This window comes from Fusarium redolens (genome assembly GCF_020744475.1).
Source record: "Fusarium redolens strain MPI-CAGE-AT-0023 chromosome Unknown BKA55scaffold_24, whole genome shotgun sequence".
NCBI classification, from domain to species: domain Eukaryota; kingdom Fungi; phylum Ascomycota; class Sordariomycetes; order Hypocreales; family Nectriaceae; genus Fusarium; species Fusarium redolens.
This window is the reverse complement of record NW_025763687.1, coordinates 416560-432904: the sequence shown is the minus strand read 5'-3', so window position 1 is coordinate 432904 and position 16345 is coordinate 416560. Positions and strand designations below refer to the sequence as shown.

The 16345-nt window shown below is 48.4% G+C and overlaps 6 protein-coding genes across 6 annotated transcripts; 4 read left to right on the top strand and 2 right to left on the bottom strand.

Moving 5' to 3' along the window:
- Positions 1-995: 995 nt before the first annotated feature.
- BKA55DRAFT_696881 (uncharacterized protein) lies at positions 996-1627 on the top strand (the record flags this gene model as incomplete). Its single annotated transcript, XM_046200314.1, has 2 exons — positions 996-1205; positions 1256-1627. 2 exons carry the CDS (start codon positions 996-998, stop codon positions 1625-1627), a joined length of 582 nt encoding a protein of 193 aa, XP_046042799.1.
- Positions 1464-3796, bottom strand: BKA55DRAFT_210911 (uncharacterized protein). The gene is made up of 3 exons (XM_046185152.1): positions 3638-3796; positions 2909-3585; positions 1464-2859 (listed from the first exon to the last, which is right to left on the bottom strand). Exons 1-3 carry the CDS (start codon positions 3725-3727, stop codon positions 1680-1682), a joined length of 1947 nt encoding a protein of 648 aa, XP_046042798.1. The 5' UTR covers positions 3728-3796; the 3' UTR covers positions 1464-1679.
- A 1508-nt stretch (positions 3797-5304) lies between these two features.
- Positions 5305-7344, top strand: BKA55DRAFT_716434 (S-adenosyl-L-methionine-dependent methyltransferase; the record flags this gene model as incomplete). The annotated part of the gene is made up of 6 exons (XM_046200905.1): positions 5305-5687; positions 5739-5780; positions 6013-6045; positions 6099-6188; positions 6239-6578; positions 6635-7344. 6 exons carry the CDS (start codon positions 5305-5307, stop codon positions 6878-6880), a joined length of 1134 nt encoding a protein of 377 aa, XP_046042797.1. The 3' UTR covers positions 6881-7344.
- Positions 7345-8334: 990 nt separating this feature from the next.
- On the top strand, positions 8335-11285 carry BKA55DRAFT_583919 (fungal-specific transcription factor domain-containing protein). The gene is given in 7 exon segments (XM_046194256.1): positions 8335-8699; positions 8790-8799; positions 8810-8910; positions 9282-9756; positions 9819-10105; positions 10180-10787; positions 10926-11285. The coding sequence occupies 7 exon segments, from the start codon at positions 8697-8699 to the stop codon at positions 11176-11178; spliced, it is 1737 nt and encodes a 578-aa protein (XP_046042796.1). The 5' UTR covers positions 8335-8696; the 3' UTR covers positions 11179-11285.
- Positions 11286-12522: 1237 nt separating this feature from the next.
- On the top strand, positions 12523-12879 carry BKA55DRAFT_491169 (uncharacterized protein; the record flags this gene model as incomplete). Its single annotated transcript, XM_046186258.1, has 1 exon — positions 12523-12879. A coding segment is annotated over one exon (357 nt), but the record flags the coding sequence as incomplete, so codon positions are not given.
- Positions 12880-14742: 1863 nt separating this feature from the next.
- Positions 14743-15459, bottom strand: BKA55DRAFT_716421 (uncharacterized protein; the record flags this gene model as incomplete). Its single annotated transcript, XM_046200904.1, has 1 exon — positions 14743-15459. A coding segment is annotated over one exon (579 nt), but the record flags the coding sequence as incomplete, so codon positions are not given.
- Positions 15460-16345: the final 886 nt, after the last annotated feature.

Here is a 16345-nt window from a genome sequence, read left to right as displayed (position 1 = left end):
ACAAGGCGAGCTGCATATTGCAACCTTTGATGCCGTATCTTGTGAGAGTAAGGCAAAGGCGGCCCCCCATAAGACGATCTCATGCAGCCGCCATGAACCCGTCGCCTTCAATCGATGCCGCACCTGCAGGGTTAGTGTGAGATTTTGTGTTGGTTGAGTATATCATCTTTGAGGTCGGGCTAGAGTCCTCAGTTAGTGTTATTGGCGGCGATGAAAAAACGAGGAAGGAGACAACTTCCTCCGAAGGTCTTTAATCCATAATCAATATTAAAAGACCAAGCCCCCGAGACCCATCTGTTTCTTTCTGTAACTCGCATTGTTCTTCGTTCATATATCATCCTATACGCACTTCTATATTAGGCTTCGCGCTTCCCGTGCCTAGGATACTGTTATCTTCCCTATTCGCCTCTGGCAACAATCCCTCGTAGCCCTGCCAGACTTTTCGGAATCTAGCGAAGTCGCTCCCAAATACGATGCCTTCGAATTCGTCAGGAAGCCCAAAGAGACAGAGTTCCTCCGAAGAAGCAAAGAAGTCATCACCAGTTCCAATAGTTAAAGATTCAGAGTCAGTGTCCACAGAGGTAGTCATGCAGGATTGTGATTGGACGAAGCTAAAACGCAACGGTGAGTAGTGTTACTTTATAAGTTACCTATAACTACTAATTTCAATCTAGACACTCCTTCGTCGCCAAAAAAGACCTGATAATTTTCTTTATGAGGCTTGATGCTGCCAGAAATATATAAATAGCGCTTGGTCTCAATTCATTGCTTCATGGACTCTGGTGTTTGCCTTATGAACGGGTCGAACCTCGGCTATATAGTTTTTCCGAAAGCATCGTATTTTTATTTTATTTTTCCTTGCCCAAATTGCGTCATCACGTAGCAAGCTGCACTATGAAAGAAGATACCACTAACTAGGCCTATCCACCGCACTACGCCTTGCGATATATAAGTATCAGAATAAGGCCCTTCCTCACCAATTTGCTGTCGTCAAAATGCTTTCATCTACCAGTCACGATGGGTACGCTGAGTTCGATATACCGCCAGTCCTTCAAGTTGAGCTCGATGCTGCAGACACCACCTCTGCATCGACCGAGGCAGAAAAAGTTCCTCGTGGCAATGGTACCCTTATCCTATATCGGTACCCACCTGACCCTCAGAACCTTGCAAGACAAAATGTGTTAAAGAAGCTCGTGGAGTTATTAGTAAGTATTACATGTCGCAAGCCCATCTCCACGACTAGCTAACTAAGAAGGAGCCTGTGGTTACAAAGTGGCCCGGAAAAGAGGATCTTCAGTTTGAATGGCAATTCAAGGAACTCCGTTTGGAAAGGGGCGGATTAATCACACCAACTGACAGCAGGAACGTTTTCATTCCTCGGCCATTACCCCCCACCGAAAAAAGCATAGTTACCATTTTAATCAAGAAGTCAAGGTCCCAGAAAGTTGTGGAGTGGGATTGTTCGAAGGCATATTTACTGGAACCTGACAACTCTATTTTTGTACCTCCACATGATAGCAAGCCATGCAGAATGTGGCTACTCACATTCCGATACAAAGAAAAGGACAAGGAAGAGGTGAACCGAGATGCTGGAAATAGTGGGAGGGTTGTTGGACAATTGCGGTAGCTCATGCTTAAAGGGGCTTAAATACCAAGGCTATATATATCCTGTCCATTGCCTATTGTATCGGGAACCAAGGGTCATTAGAATCAAGTTCTGTGTATGTAAATCCACTGTAGTTGCATAATTGTCCCATCCACATGCCTAGTGGCTCATCAGCCACGATACCCCAGCCTTGATCCTGGATCTCGCTGTGTGAAGAACCTGGCTGCTGGTCTCCTTCATCTTGGGCCACTAATGGGGCAGTCTCTTGGCCAGTGCCCTCTTCGTTGATATTCCGGCTCGATTCAAAATATTCAGACGCAGGAGTACTGACACTAGCAACTGTGTCACCCATATCCATGTGACCGATTATTGTACATTGTTGAGAGGTCTGGAGATCATCTCCATGGAATTGGCTGTGCTGCTGTTGTTTATGCGAGGACTGTTGCTGGGACGGCATAGAATTAAATTTGTCGGGCATGGGTGCACTGACGCTCGATATGTCCGTATGACTTGGGCTCTGGAGAAACGGGGGTGGTTCTTGGGGGATCTCGCTGTTAGGATGACTAGATGCTGTATGGCCACTGCGAGGCGAACCGTCTGCTGGTAAGGAGTTCGAGCTTGACGAGAGTGCACTTGATACTGCGTCAGGGTTTTGGCTTTCTGTTTGTAGACGATCTGACAAAGTATTCTCCCGTCCGGGCTGCGTTTCCGCATCGGTATTTGATGCTGGCGACGGGGTTAGGGTTGTGCTCATGGTTGCAGCAGTTGTTTTGGGGTTCGACGGTATGACGTTTTGCTCAAGAGACTCATGTAGACGGTTACGAGATGTAGGCTGTGGAGAGGGTGTGCGGAGCTGATCATCACGTATAACGACCGCTGCGTTTTGGGGCCCAGAGCCATCGTTGCGACCATCATCGGCGACCCTTCCTGTGCCAGGTCCTGTCGAAACGTGGCCAGTGTCGCACGTGAGATCATCCTGTGTAATAGAGGGTTGATCAGGGCCAGTTCGCCGGCAAACTTTCTTCGATCGTGTCTCGCGTGGATCCCTGGACAATTCGTCGGCTGCCCTCTTAGTAACTCTCAGAAGTCCAGCAGCGATCTGCTTCTCTTCCATGTATGATGCAATCTTGTCGGCAGCTGGCTTGTATTTCTCTGAAACGTCCCCAAGCTTTCGACGATCGAGGTCTCTGAGAAGTGTTTCATAGGCAGGGCGGTTGGGTTTCTTCTCCGTCGGTAGAGATAATTTTCGAGCGCTTTCGGCAATGTTAGTGCCCATCACAGCATATCGTAGGACGCACTTACTCTGGCCGCGACACAACATCGCAAAACAGGCACCCAATACCAAACCTTCTACAGAGCAAATCGTAAAGATGCCCTTCTTTCAACCAGGTCCTAATCTTAGACTCTTGTGACTTTGTATAATCATTGGCCAATGTTTTGTTGAACTCATCCGTTTGGTAGCGGGCCCATGATTCTCTGGACAGATACAGCTGTCGAAATGTGTATCTCAGTTTGATCGCATTTAGATCCTGTGAATTTTCAATGTCGATGACAAATTGATAAATCCCAACACTTAGGTTGGTAGAGGGGTCTTTGTCGAAAAAGGTCTCGGGCCATTTGGCCCAGTGATCAAGGAACTTTGAGTGGCCTGGCTGTACCTCAAATAAGTCCTCACCCTGACTTTTCTCCTCAATTCCAACGAGGGCTCCCGATGGAGGAGCTGCTGTTGGCAATGGCGCTTCGCAGGTAGTCAAACAGCGCTCATCCTGAGACGTATCCCCATCCCCATAAGCTCTTTCGTTCGACTCGGCACCATCACCATCATGTTCGTTTCTTGATATATGTTCATCGTGTTTGTCGGTGGACCCACGGTGTACCAGAGATTCGGTCACTAGTTGGTGGCTCGATATGGACTTAATCTTGTCATAGATCAGCCCCCGGATACGGTCAGGTAGATTCTCAAAGAGCTCCCTCAGGGTCTGGATTCATGTTTAGTGGGTAAAGATTGGGGCTACAAGAACGGAAACTTGCCTCCTGTATTGACACATCGTCCAGATTGCTGTGTCCGTCAGCAACAGCAATTAGGCTTTGCCCTATGGACCGAAGCTTCTCAGCATTCATTGACGATGCTTCTTTGACTGAGAGGAGCGGGTAATACAGAAAACGAAGCACTAGAGCGCGACCATGGTGGCACTTTCTTGTCAAGTTTTCTTAGCTAAGCAAGCTGCGCGTGACTATGGTCGCGCCCGCTTAATTATCCTAATAAAGAAGACTGCTTAAGCGAGCGCGAACGCATTCGCGCTCGCTTAATTATCCTAACACAGATGCTTTTTTCCTCAAGGCTGCCGGTAATTCTATCCGGCAGTCCCGGCCAGTTCGGTTCCCTGTCTTGCACAGATAATTCTGCCAGGATTTTGAGGGGTAGCATGTATTCAAGTAGTGGCGTTTTCTTTATGTATATAACCAGGTCAAAGTCCATGATCAAATGCCCTTTCATGCAAACCTGCTGCAGTTGCCTTACTGGCCTCGACAGCCTTTAATCGCCACATAAGGCTCGCCTTCAGAAACATGCTACAACTCAGCATGCCATCTCAGGGTATCAAAGTCGAAAAGACGTATGCTGTTACTGTACGCCAGCCATTATTCCCTCCCGTCCCGTTCTTGAGGTATGCTAACCTCGGAAACGTCAGTTTCGGAATAGATCTCAATCTTCTTTCCAAGAAGCCCATATCATCCTCTGTAGGAACTGGGAGGGAAGTAACTACCAGATAGTGTTCTGTGATAAACCGGTAGCAAGCATATTGCAGAAGAGGATTAGCAAATGGAACCTTGCACATTATTTTCGTGGAAGAGCTGGAACCGCTTAGATTAAATGTCGGTGTGATTCAACGCCGCTGAGATGCATAGGGAAGGGGGACTTGAAAGAGCCTCCCAGCCTGATCCGAAAGTATTGAAAAGCTCGCCCCCTTTGCTTCATATCCAATATGATGGCCACTCCTCTCCACTCTCCTTTGCTCACAGAACTATGAAGTCAGAAGCTGGAAACCGTCAAAGAACCGCAGCTTCTACTGGCGACATCTCGACAAGACAAAAGAACCAAGCAAGCAATATCGATATCCTTCCAAGAAGCTGTCTCTAACTTGCCAACCCCATACCTCAAGCACTCTGAGCTACCTCCCTCACGACGCCTACCACTACCAAGTCTAGATGATTGAATAGTGGCTCTTTGTAACACTTTGAAAAGCACCGAACCTCCTTACCCCAGTGATCTTCTGTGATGTCGCAGAGCACTCCTCTCTATGGGCCTGTCGGCTCGCTCAATATTGGACTTTGACTGACGGGGACAGGTCCGGGCCCTCTAGAACGCGATACGGAGGACTGGTATCGATGCAGCGTCACTAGCGTTCAGCATCCGATCGCGTTCTGCTCTTCCGAGCCGGAAATGGTCCATTTGCAGGGTCCGTCAAGTCGCGCTACGGTTCGCATGGGACGTCATCGGACATCTTCTTTGACCCCTGACTACTCCTTAATGCCATGAAATAATATTTAACCTAACATAGGTATCTCGAAACTTTCACCAACTTCGTTTTTTATGTCTTCTATTAACCGATCTGTCGTCGTCAATGGTTTCGTACCTTCTTTCAACATCGTTACACAAAAGGTCCTCTCCCAGCCTTCCATCTACGACAATGGTCTCCATGCCTCAACTTCTCAGTAGCAGCGGCGAGCAGCTTCCTGAACTGTCACAGCAAGGCGGCCTGGTTAGAGCCCATGTCTCGACCGACATGTACATACCATCCTGGCCTGGGACACACGCCAACGATTCCACGGATCTCGATACAGACAGCTCAACGATCGGCTCCAGCGAAAACTCTGACCACGGGTTCGATCATGATATTTACGACCCAATGGATGATGGACACGTATCCGAGACCGAATACAATGACTCAGACAACGACGGAACTATGGGCGACGAGGGCGAGTCGGATACCTCATCGACGATGTCGCTCAGTTCTACAGTCGAGAATTATTTCTTCTTGTGTGGACGACGCTACCCTAACCAGGATACAGGCTATAGTTAGTAAGTAGAAGATGTGTGATCAGTCACAGCTTACTGAGATTTTCGTTGCAGTGAACCGATCGATCCTAAACGAACGGAGTTGTGGGAAGAGATGTGAGTGGCCCCTAGAGTTTTATGATGCTATACTAACTCTGAACCAAAGCTATTATGTCTGTTCTCATGTTGTGGGAGGCCTTCAAAAAGTTGTGATATCCGAAGATTGTCAAGTATGGGTTTCACGTTCACCCTCTGGATCGCACCAACTGACCACGAAAACAAGCGCGTTCTAGACATAGGAACAGGAACAGGTACCCCCATAAACTTGACTCTCGCTCCCATTTCCTAGTCTAACGGACAGATATTCAGGTGATTGGGCGATGTATGTCTCCGTGACTTATTCAGGTGCCTAGGATATTATTGACCATAGCATAGTGATCTGGCCGACAACAACCCTGGCGTTGATGTTATAGGCATTGATATCGTGCCCATCCAACCCGATTGGATCCCGCCCAACGTCGAGTTGTGAGTTTGCAGATCTCTTATTCTCCAGCACACCACTAATATCTGCTGAGCCAAATCGACGATTGCGAGCAAGAGTGGACCTTCAACGAGTCATCCATCGACTATATACATGCTCGGGGCCTGAATGGGAACGTCAACAGGACTAGGCTCACGAGGACTGTGTTCAAAACCCTCAAGCCGGGCGGTGTTGTTGAGTTTGACGAAATGGCTATCGACTTCGGGGCTTGTGAATGGGACTTGGAAATGGAGACTGTGCTGGGTGATTGGAAAGAGTTCTTCGTGGACGCAGGAGAGAAGCGAAGGACTCCTTTCATCTTTGTGAACGACACAACACTACAACAGGAGATGAGATCTGCCGGGTTCGAGGACGTAAAGGTGTATACGTATCAGGTAAGGTTTGCTACGCGACTCTCTGTTTGTTCATTGCTAACACTGGGAACCCCCAGATACCACTTGGTACGTGGTCTCGATCGGAAAAAGCTATAAAGTTAGGAAAAATCTTCCTAGAGACGTTGACAAAGGACATGGTAGGCTCAGTCCTTCGTATAGCGACTGAAGACCTTGGATGGAGTGAGCAACAGGCCCAGGTCTTTGCTGCCACAGTCCGGAATAAGATAAACTTGGATTGTAACAAGTGCAAGATCTACACCACACGAACCATCGTTTTTGGTAAAAAGCCGGGATGTAGCTGAAATGCTGCTGCGTACAGGGAAGGCTTTGGTTTCCAGGTCAAAAGCCATGACTTAAATTATATCCATGTTTTAATTTGCATCCTCTTAGACAGTCCGCTATAATTCCTTGCTGTGTTGTCCGTGAGCAAGCTTGTTCAATTATCTCTACTTGCCAGCGCGAACGGGGACTGATTTGAATTGGCCGATAAAGGCTGGCTGGGCAGTGGTGTGCTGCTGTCTGACTGCTTAGGGTAAGCTGCAAGTACCTGCACGCTAGTGCGGGGGCTGGAACATTGGCTTTACAGCGCATGGGCGGTACCTTCATGGTACCAGCATCAACGCAGCCACAGAAAGAGGAAAACAACAATGACGTTGTAAAAGACGCAATCAAACCATACGGGACTTCTCCCAATGCTTTCAGTCCTCACCTAATCATAAAAGACGAGGGTATAGAAGATTGTGCCTGGGAGCATTTTCTTCCCCGCGAAAGCCGTCACAGACTGAGGTTCGCTCGCGCTGAACTTGAAAAGGTTTCATGAATCAAGCCATGCCCCTGCACCTAATTCGAAGGATGCGGAGCCAGCTGGAGCTCATGTTTGCTCCTGCGGGCTTGGTTGGGAAGATGACGATGCAGGCACGGCAGACTAGTGGTTCGGTTTGAGTAGCAACTTGGAATCAGCTGTCGCAGCTTGGATAGAACGAGGATGGCTCCCAAGCTTTAGGATTTGGTTTTCGACACGTGGGCGGCATGTATAAGAGATGGAAATGATAAACTTGAGTCCGACCTCGGACAATACATTAGCACCTACTTGCAAATTTATCCAATTTACCATTCTATGATTACTTTTATTCTTATATACAATTTGCTCCTAACCGACCAATTCATTGTATCCCAAAGAATAACACAAGAACTCAAAAGACCAAAGTGGTGCGTGAGGTGGAAAGTACAAAGAGTGGTGGTGTGCTTTCTTGGGAGATCAAGTTTGGCTACGAAGCACCACTAACGCAAAACAAAGGTACCAGGCACAGTGCAGAGACGGAGTGCCATGACAATACACGCACCGACGATTCGCGGGAGCTAGGACCACATGACAACGTTTGTTCAATGGGGACTTGGCATGTGGGGTGACTCGGGATGTTTTGCGACAAGCTAGTGCGCTGACAGACGTGCGTCCCAGGGATTTGTTGTCTGTGCGTTTGGGGCGATGGCACTAAATCGTAGACCCCAGCAGCCCCGGCTGTCCTTACCTTAAGTTACTGTACGTACTCGCGCCAACGGTAACTGTGCTAATGTGACAATGTCTTGCCTCGATGGGGGTCAAGGTGCATACGGGCAGACAGGGTTATGGATGGATGCATCTCAAAACCCTGTCAAAACCGCAAGGGATCTTACAGGCTATCTCCACAGCTAAATGCATCCGCGGCCAGTCATCGGATTTGCCTTGACGATGCGCGGCGTCGATAGCACCGGTGCTCATCAGAATCGCATGCATCGGCAATGCCCTGGCGCTCACCCGTCAGGGCTTATGTATTTGCTTTTGCTAGGGATCTCGGGTCGCTAATGCATTTCTCGCCTTAAAATCAGCATTGATCCCTTGCTGGTCCTGCGGCTGCCTTGTGCCTTCAAACTTTCTCTTGCCCCCTCATTTCTTGCCTTGTTGTGAAGTGCACTTTCAGCAAATTTGACTTCTCATTCCCCTAGCGAACCAGTTGCCACTAGCCCACCCGGTGCAAAGTCATTGAACGAGCGAAAAACATACCCGATTCTCTTCCCGAGGGCTAAATCAGCCTAACCTGTTGTCTCTGCCGAGCTCCACACTTGCCATCACTTCTTGCCATGGCTCAGGTCTTGAAAAGGAAGGCAGACACGCACCTGCCAAGGGCCGCAGAGGTCACAAAGGTCGCTAAACGCTACTTATACCAGGAGGATTATCCGATAAGCCCTAAAAGCCCTAAGAGGGATGGTGAACATCTGGATGTCCTGTTGGACCCGATTCCGGCAAATACTGACAACAGCTGCGACACCAGCTCCTGGGCCCCTCTCTCTCCAGGTAAGGTTGTGAAGATCACCTCCTTCTCATGTTTTCTTGTCCTTTTCTCCTTTCCACATTCACTCTCACCATACCTATAGTGTCCATATCGGGGACTCAAACGTTTGTTTCGAAGGACGTGTGCGTTCAGAATACACTGAACTTATCCTCTTCCCACTCTTGGTTGATACTCATTGCCTCATCCATCGTGGTCTTCGATTCTTGAGCTGACGTTCCGTGTAGACTCCCAACCTGTGCTGCATCTTCCAGAGGCCATAGCCCCTCAGCCCCGACCTCAACTGTCTCTATCTCAGAAACAAAGCCTACGTCGCCTTTTGCCTGCGGTCGAATCTGCTTCCCAAGAGCGGACTGCCAAGCAGAAAGAAAATAAAGGACCCGTTGTCAGTCCCTTCACTTCACGTGGGGATCACTTGCCTGTGTCTTCTTACCCTCGCTATGATCGCCCAGAGAATGGACAAGTGAACGGGTATGTCAAGTTCAACTGGCCTTCGCGAGTTCCATCGAGACGATCGTCTGAGCCTGTACCACTGCCATTGGAGGATGGTGTGGAAGACATAACGGCAAACATAACACGAGTACACCATGTGGATCGCAGCCGCGGCGTATCGACACTGCCTGTGACTTGGCATACGCATGGGATATCCCCCGCGCCAGATGGGACTATTTCCCTAAGTCATATTGAAAGGGGTCGGGCAAGTGCTTCATCGCAAATATTGATGACAGGCTTGTCAGTATGTTCTCAAGACGCTTCACCGGCCCTGACGACGGGTGAACCGAGAATGCTACCATCTCAATTCGGGCTCGAAGCCAAAATGAATACTATCGACAGACGATTGTTTGAGTTTTGTATGTTCTTTTTATCGGCGCCCTGGACTTTCGCGAGGCATTTGCTGATCATCATTCGACAGATATCAAGAACTGGTGCCCAGGAAGGAGTGTGCTAAGCGACACAAACTTGTGGTTGAAGGACCTGGCCCCGATGCACAAGGACGAAGGCATCCTTCATGCCATCCAGAGCCTGGCGGGCATCTACATCTATGATTATGTGCCAGACGAGCGTATTCGGCAGCGAACCAATCAGCTATATGTCGAGGCCGATCAGTATTTCAGTACGCTCCTCAACGCACCCGAGAGCAGGGAAATCGGGAAAGGGCAGGAAGTTATTACCATGGCTGTGCTTCTTTCGATGCAACACGTACGTATGATTGTTCTAGCTTTCTTGCTGTTATTGTCATGTCTTTTATCGTGATAAAATCTGATTGGCTGCAGGTTGTCCTAAGTAATCAACGTCTGAAGGAACCCCACGATCCACGATGGCTGAAAGGCTTTAAGCTGGCCGCAGACTTTATAGATGCAACCGACCCCGGCCGTTGTTATTGGGAACCCGGAGATGCCCAGTGTGACAACCTCCGCGCCTCCCATTCCATCATCGTTGCTCGGGGGGTGATTCTGGCTCAGCCTATGATGGCTCTTCCTGCACCAAATGCCATGAATCCCGAAAAGGAATCAGACAGATTCAGATGGCTCACCTATGGTTCGGAGAAGGACATGTATGAAATCCACGGAGGATGCGGGTTCTCAAAGAAACTGTTGCATCTAATGAGCCAGGTGACATATTGCGCAGCTCGACTGCAGCAAGAACCCGAAAGCGTGATGGTTCCAATTACGGCAAAGTTTATATTGCGCATACTGGAAGAGATGCCACAATGGAGCCGTGAAGGCAAAGACTGGTGGACGGCTCGAAATGGTCGCCCGACGATAGAATGGGTGCGCGAGGCAGACGGTATGAAAATCGATTCAAGTCAAATCATGACAGAGGTTACAGCTGAGGCGTGGAGGATTGCTGCGATAATTTATTATCAATGCCGTCTTTTGAGGTATGAGAATATAGAAGGAAGAGGAGGGAGGTTGAGTGATTGTGTAACAGCCCAAATTTTCTCCTTCCTTCTCCCTTCAACCCCAACACCTACAACGCTCCAGTAACAATAGTGTAAAAGCGCTGACTGGACTTTTAGGCTACCTCGAAATCACCCTGACGTTCTTGCCAAACTAGAGGATCTTGCCAAATGCATAAAAATTATGCCGACATCGGGATCACACTTCACAGCTCAAGCACCTCTATTGCCAGTATTTTTCCTGGGTATACTGGCCACCAAGCCCGAACACAAGGCTATTGCAGAGGATTGGTTCGAGGAGGTTGTGTTAACACCAGTCCGTAGTGTAAGTGCAAAAGAAACGCAATCCTTCACCTTCCTTAGCAATCTATGATTAGTAGCAGGCTTGTTCTGCTCTCACCCAGGTCTACTACGTAATACTATGCTATAGAGTCAGGATACTAATAGATCACCCCAGACCGTCCCTCCGTTGTATGAAGCACTCAAACACATCTGGAAATGGATTGACAAAGAAGTTCAAATCCAATCAGACCCAACTGCTCTCCCCGCAGCTATCAGTAAGAGGCGTCCTTGGTGGGAACACGTCGTTGCAAAGGTTCTCGACGAAGAAGAGGAAATCCTGTACCTGACTTGATAGTCATTGTGTGCCGAAGGAAAGCTCGTGAGAGATCGTGTGGGATGCGATTACGCTTCATGCAATGTGCTTCATGGACCGATGGCTGCTTTACAATTGCTGGCGAATGAAGGAATCCTCCATTATCTTGTTGGCTATTTGCCGAGGCTGATTTGGATATTTGTTGCATTGAAACTGTTCAGACTGCCTGTAGTAGCACACCCGCTGGTATGAGGAGGGAAGGAGCGTCGGGGTATGGAAAGGACTCGATGCACCAGACAATGTATGAGAGTGTTCCTGCGGCAAAATTTCCAGACTACCATAGAGCTGTATCAAATGGCTGACTCCATTTTCTCATCATACTGATATCGGCCGTGAAGATACTTTACAGTCAACGCAGACTTCGCTGGAGTCGAAATTGAGGCTTGTAACAAATGTACATCTAACCGTATGACATGACGAAGTTAGGACGGGTTGTCATGGTTGACTTGGATATTCTAAGTCGCTGGTGAGGCTTACGGTGCATCCACAGCAAGTTTAGGATGTACAGAAAGGAGTAAGCCATGAGAGCGTAGTCTGATGTCCCAGATGAATCAACGGCCACGGTTACGTATCCTAGTTTTATGGCTGCAACGTTGAAATGTTGGCCAACTACAACGTGTTCCCTTTGAACTTTGAATACGCTCAGCGGCCTTCTGTTGAGTTCCTACTGACCAAGCAGGATGACTGAAACCTGGGCGGCTAGTTTATTCTTGCATCGTGTAGAAAGAGGTCTCTGCGGCTCTGCCATTCCTTTCAGGCAACAGCGTCTGCTAGGGTAAAACATGCAGCTTGTAACGTAGCATGCATCCTGAGCCGTCCACAAAAACGATTTGTCATAAAATTTGGAGAAGAAAAGATAAGCAGGCCAGAAGAGTTTCTGCCTAACCATGAGTGCGGGATGGAAAGGGGGGTTTAGTGTTATGTTGCCTGTGACACCGAAAGGTTCAATGAGTATATAAGCGACCTCCCAGACTTGAAATTGCATTCATTTCTTTGTTGTCGTACTTCTTTTATCCTCTTTTCTCTAAGTCAAACCAATCTCGACCGTTCGGTCCCAGAAACATGTCTCTCTCCCAACCCGGTAACACGCCGTCGGAATCTAGAGGGCATCTCAATGAGCCAGATGATACCCCTACAAACAATGCTGACGGCCTCAGTTGGTGTCAACTCAACTTTCTTGCCCAATCATTTTCCATCTTTATCGCTACGGAGAAGCAGCCACGCGACCTGGGATATTTTATACGACATTTGGAAGATCGTGGTCCGCAAGGTTTTCTGGACTATATCCGCGGAAGGCTTCACAAACGCACCAATACCAGTCCAAGACAAGACTCAGGCGATAATTACGAAGAGAATTTGACTGAAGAACTCAAGTGGTTCAAATACATCTTAACATGGAAAGATAACAAGACATCTCCTGTAGCCTTTACGGATGACAAGAGTTGCGATGTCGAGGATATCACCCTATTCCACCGTTTCGAGGATATACGACGACCAGACGTTGATTGGAGAGGTATCCCGCCGGACGGCATTGAGATAGCTTTGGTGTTGATCCTTAGCTACTTACTTGGCGAACGAGGCCAATACCCAGAGCTCAGCAGCGGCAATGCAATTCGCCGAGCTCTTTTGACAACTCTGGATACCTGCCAGAGTGAAGGCCGTATCCTAGAGGAAACAAACACATCGACTCATCGAACTTTCCCTTTCAACGCTTCTCATGCAGCATACATGAACCTTGGGCCCGGTCTGGCACATCTGCCTCCGCCTCCGCCTCCGCCCCGGCAGCCCCATATGGCTTCTAAACAAAACATATTCACGGCATCGGTTACCTTCCAGCCTAGCTGGAACATTGAGAATCCCATTTGCAAGTCGTCTGGTAGCTTCAACTTCCAATTCCGTCTGCCCAGTCTACCTGAGGAGTCTTGGTTCAAAGTGGCCGTGATTCTTCTGTTGATTCTTCAATTTTTCAAACTTTACAATTAATTCTTGCGTATCTGTCATATCGAGTTTGTTCTTCATGGTAAACGTTAGGCTGAGATCTGGGTTATCTATCGCCGTTGCGATGCGCAGGTGTATGCATATCAACATGGAGGAATTGCAAATGCCTCCTTACAACTTATTTTCGAATACATCTATCAGTCAAAATAATTTAAAACCAACCAACTCTTCCACGTATTTGCACCATCGTTTTGCGACCTGTTTGTTCCGTCCTTGTTACTTATGTGGTCTTTACCAGTAGTAAGTAAGATTGGTGCTGTTCTCGAAACCGACTCGGCTGAAAGACGAACTTCCAATTGGCATTTTTATCGTTCCCTCTGTAACACTGATAGAGCTATGAGCTGGCGTGTCATCAATCAACTTTGTCTCGAACCCAGTATGAATCATGAAATTACGCACGTACAGTGACGATTCAACTGTGTGCAATGCCATTTAACTTTTTGGAAGAATTATTGAAAAGCATATAGATAAGCACGCACTAGGAGGCTTTTAAAGATTGGAGCATGCTAAATGTATAAGATATCCCATTTTTAACAGTATTGTTGCTTTTTGGAAGACTTAGCAGTCGTAAGACCTTGAAATAGAATGCAGCATTAAATAGTGCCTTGTTTAGAGCATCTACGAGAAGTTGGGTGAGTATCATCTTCAACTGACAATACCAGGGACTGACGCATTGAGTGTGATGCCTAGCGGATCGTCGCGACGTTGACGAAGGCAGCCCAAAGATCTACTTTGTCGGAAGGAGGGCCGCCAAAGAAACACGTGAGTATCGACCCCAACTGAAGGCATTAATAATTGCTACGTTGACCATCAACCTTAGGAGAAGATTTTGAACCTTCTGTAAAACCTGAAAATGATCGCAGTTGGTTCGTCATACCATTCTACGGGGTGGACATGCCAACTGAAGAACCAGAGGACAAGACGGGGGGTTGGGAGTTTGAAACAATGGAATGCGGTTGGCGTCTTATTGTCCACGCCGCAAGAAACAGAGGTGACGTTTATTTGGGGTTGATCAAAATAAACCAGTGTCCTGAGGAATGGGAATATTTAGCAGACTGGAAATGTCATTGAATGCCAATATTAGGACGAACGGATACTAGAAGACCGTCATGAAGGAACAACATGCCTGGAAGGATGAGCTTAACCAGCGGGCCTTCAGATGGACAGTGGAGGGCCGGTGGAGTACCATAAAGCGGCAGGAACGAACTAGATCCTGAAAGTGTCGACGTTTGAAAGCGTTGGTATGTACCAGTCTCAAAGCAAGGTGAAAAGCGTCGGTCTGATATAGAATGGGTTCCGCAGAAACGTATGTTTGAACTGCCTTGAAACCGGCCGTGATTGGGTGGCACTCCTTCGGTTTGGATGGGCTGTCACCTCCGGACCAGGCTCGGCTAGGTGATAGTACAGGGTCTCGGGGTCATTTCAATCCACTTTGAGAAACACAATAGCTTCGCCAGTAGTCAGCAGGCCATATTCAAGGCCACTTTCGATCATGTAATGATAGGTCTGCGTCACGGCAGATGCCGTCAGCTTTTCTGCGTGGTACTGAAAGCGTGCATCAGGGTCCACCGAAGTCGGAATTGTCCTGCGGTTCACCACTTCCTCGTGTATGTCCATGATGCGCAGACCGGCACGCAGATGCTGAGCGCTCAACTTGTGCGGCGGCTTATACTCGGAAACGTAAAGCATGGTGCGCCGGGAAGACGCAGTATTGTCGGATCGATAGACGCAGATCTGATCCGGTCGCAGCTGCTTGAGATCTCTTCGATGGTCCGGCGTCCGCGGTAGTATTGATAGCGTCTCCCTCTCGATGGCTTCCTCCGCAACGTCGCTGAGCGCATGCGGGTGGTTCTCAAAGATGACACCATCTCCAATCTGGAACGACCTCCTGACCTCTTCCTCCTGTTTGAGCTCTTGTATGATGGCTCTCACAGGATCCTCCACGCTATTATGCAGGAAAGATTCGAGCGTCTTCTCGTCCGCAATCGGTCGTTGAGCGATTAGATACGTGCCTTTTCATACCTACATCAGCAGTTCAGTATGGGCTATGGCGACCGAGAAACTGTCTCACAGCCAGCCAGGCCGAAAACCATTACATCCCTCTATTCCACCTTTACTTCACCAGCGTCGTTGGCCTTCCAGCCAAGCCCATCTCTGGGCCTGGCCGGATCGGGGATAGCCACGAGCTATTCTTTACCAACTGGGCCTCCTCCCACCTCGCAAACATGTACAAGGCATCGACTTCGACCCAACGCTTCCAACAACTCTATTCAAGCCGGCTTTTTCAGGGGCTTGGCTTGGAGGGTCTGAGTTGAATTTAGTTGAATTTTGATTGGCCGGCTTGCGTTGAGTTGACTTACTTGAATTAAGTGGGTCTATCCTAATTAGGTAAGGTCAGGCCTGCAGGGCCGATTTTTCTATGCTTCGGCAGAAAACAACGTCAAGGCTCGACTGTTCTTGGATCTGGTCCGTGATGCGCTCGAGGTGTACTCATACGACGCGGAGCTGGCTGGATTGCAGTACAACGCCAGTCTTGATTCTCGTGGCTTGTTCTTGGACGTTAGCGGCTATAATGATAAGCTCCCTGTGCTCTTGGATCAAATCGTTACAACAATGCGGGACTTAGATATCAAGAAATATCGTTTTGAGACTGTAAGGGAGCGCCTAACCCGAGGTTACAACTGGCAGCAACAGTCGTCCTACCATCAGGTTGGTGACTACACCAATTAGCTCAATGCCCCCGAGTGGGACGTCATAGTAGAGGAGCTGGCAGCGGAGCTTTCGAGTGTCACTTGGAAGGTATCAGGTTGTTCCAGAAGCAGATGCTTGGCCAGGTGTTCATTGAGGTGTACGTACATGGCAACATGTACAAGGAGGATGCTCTCAA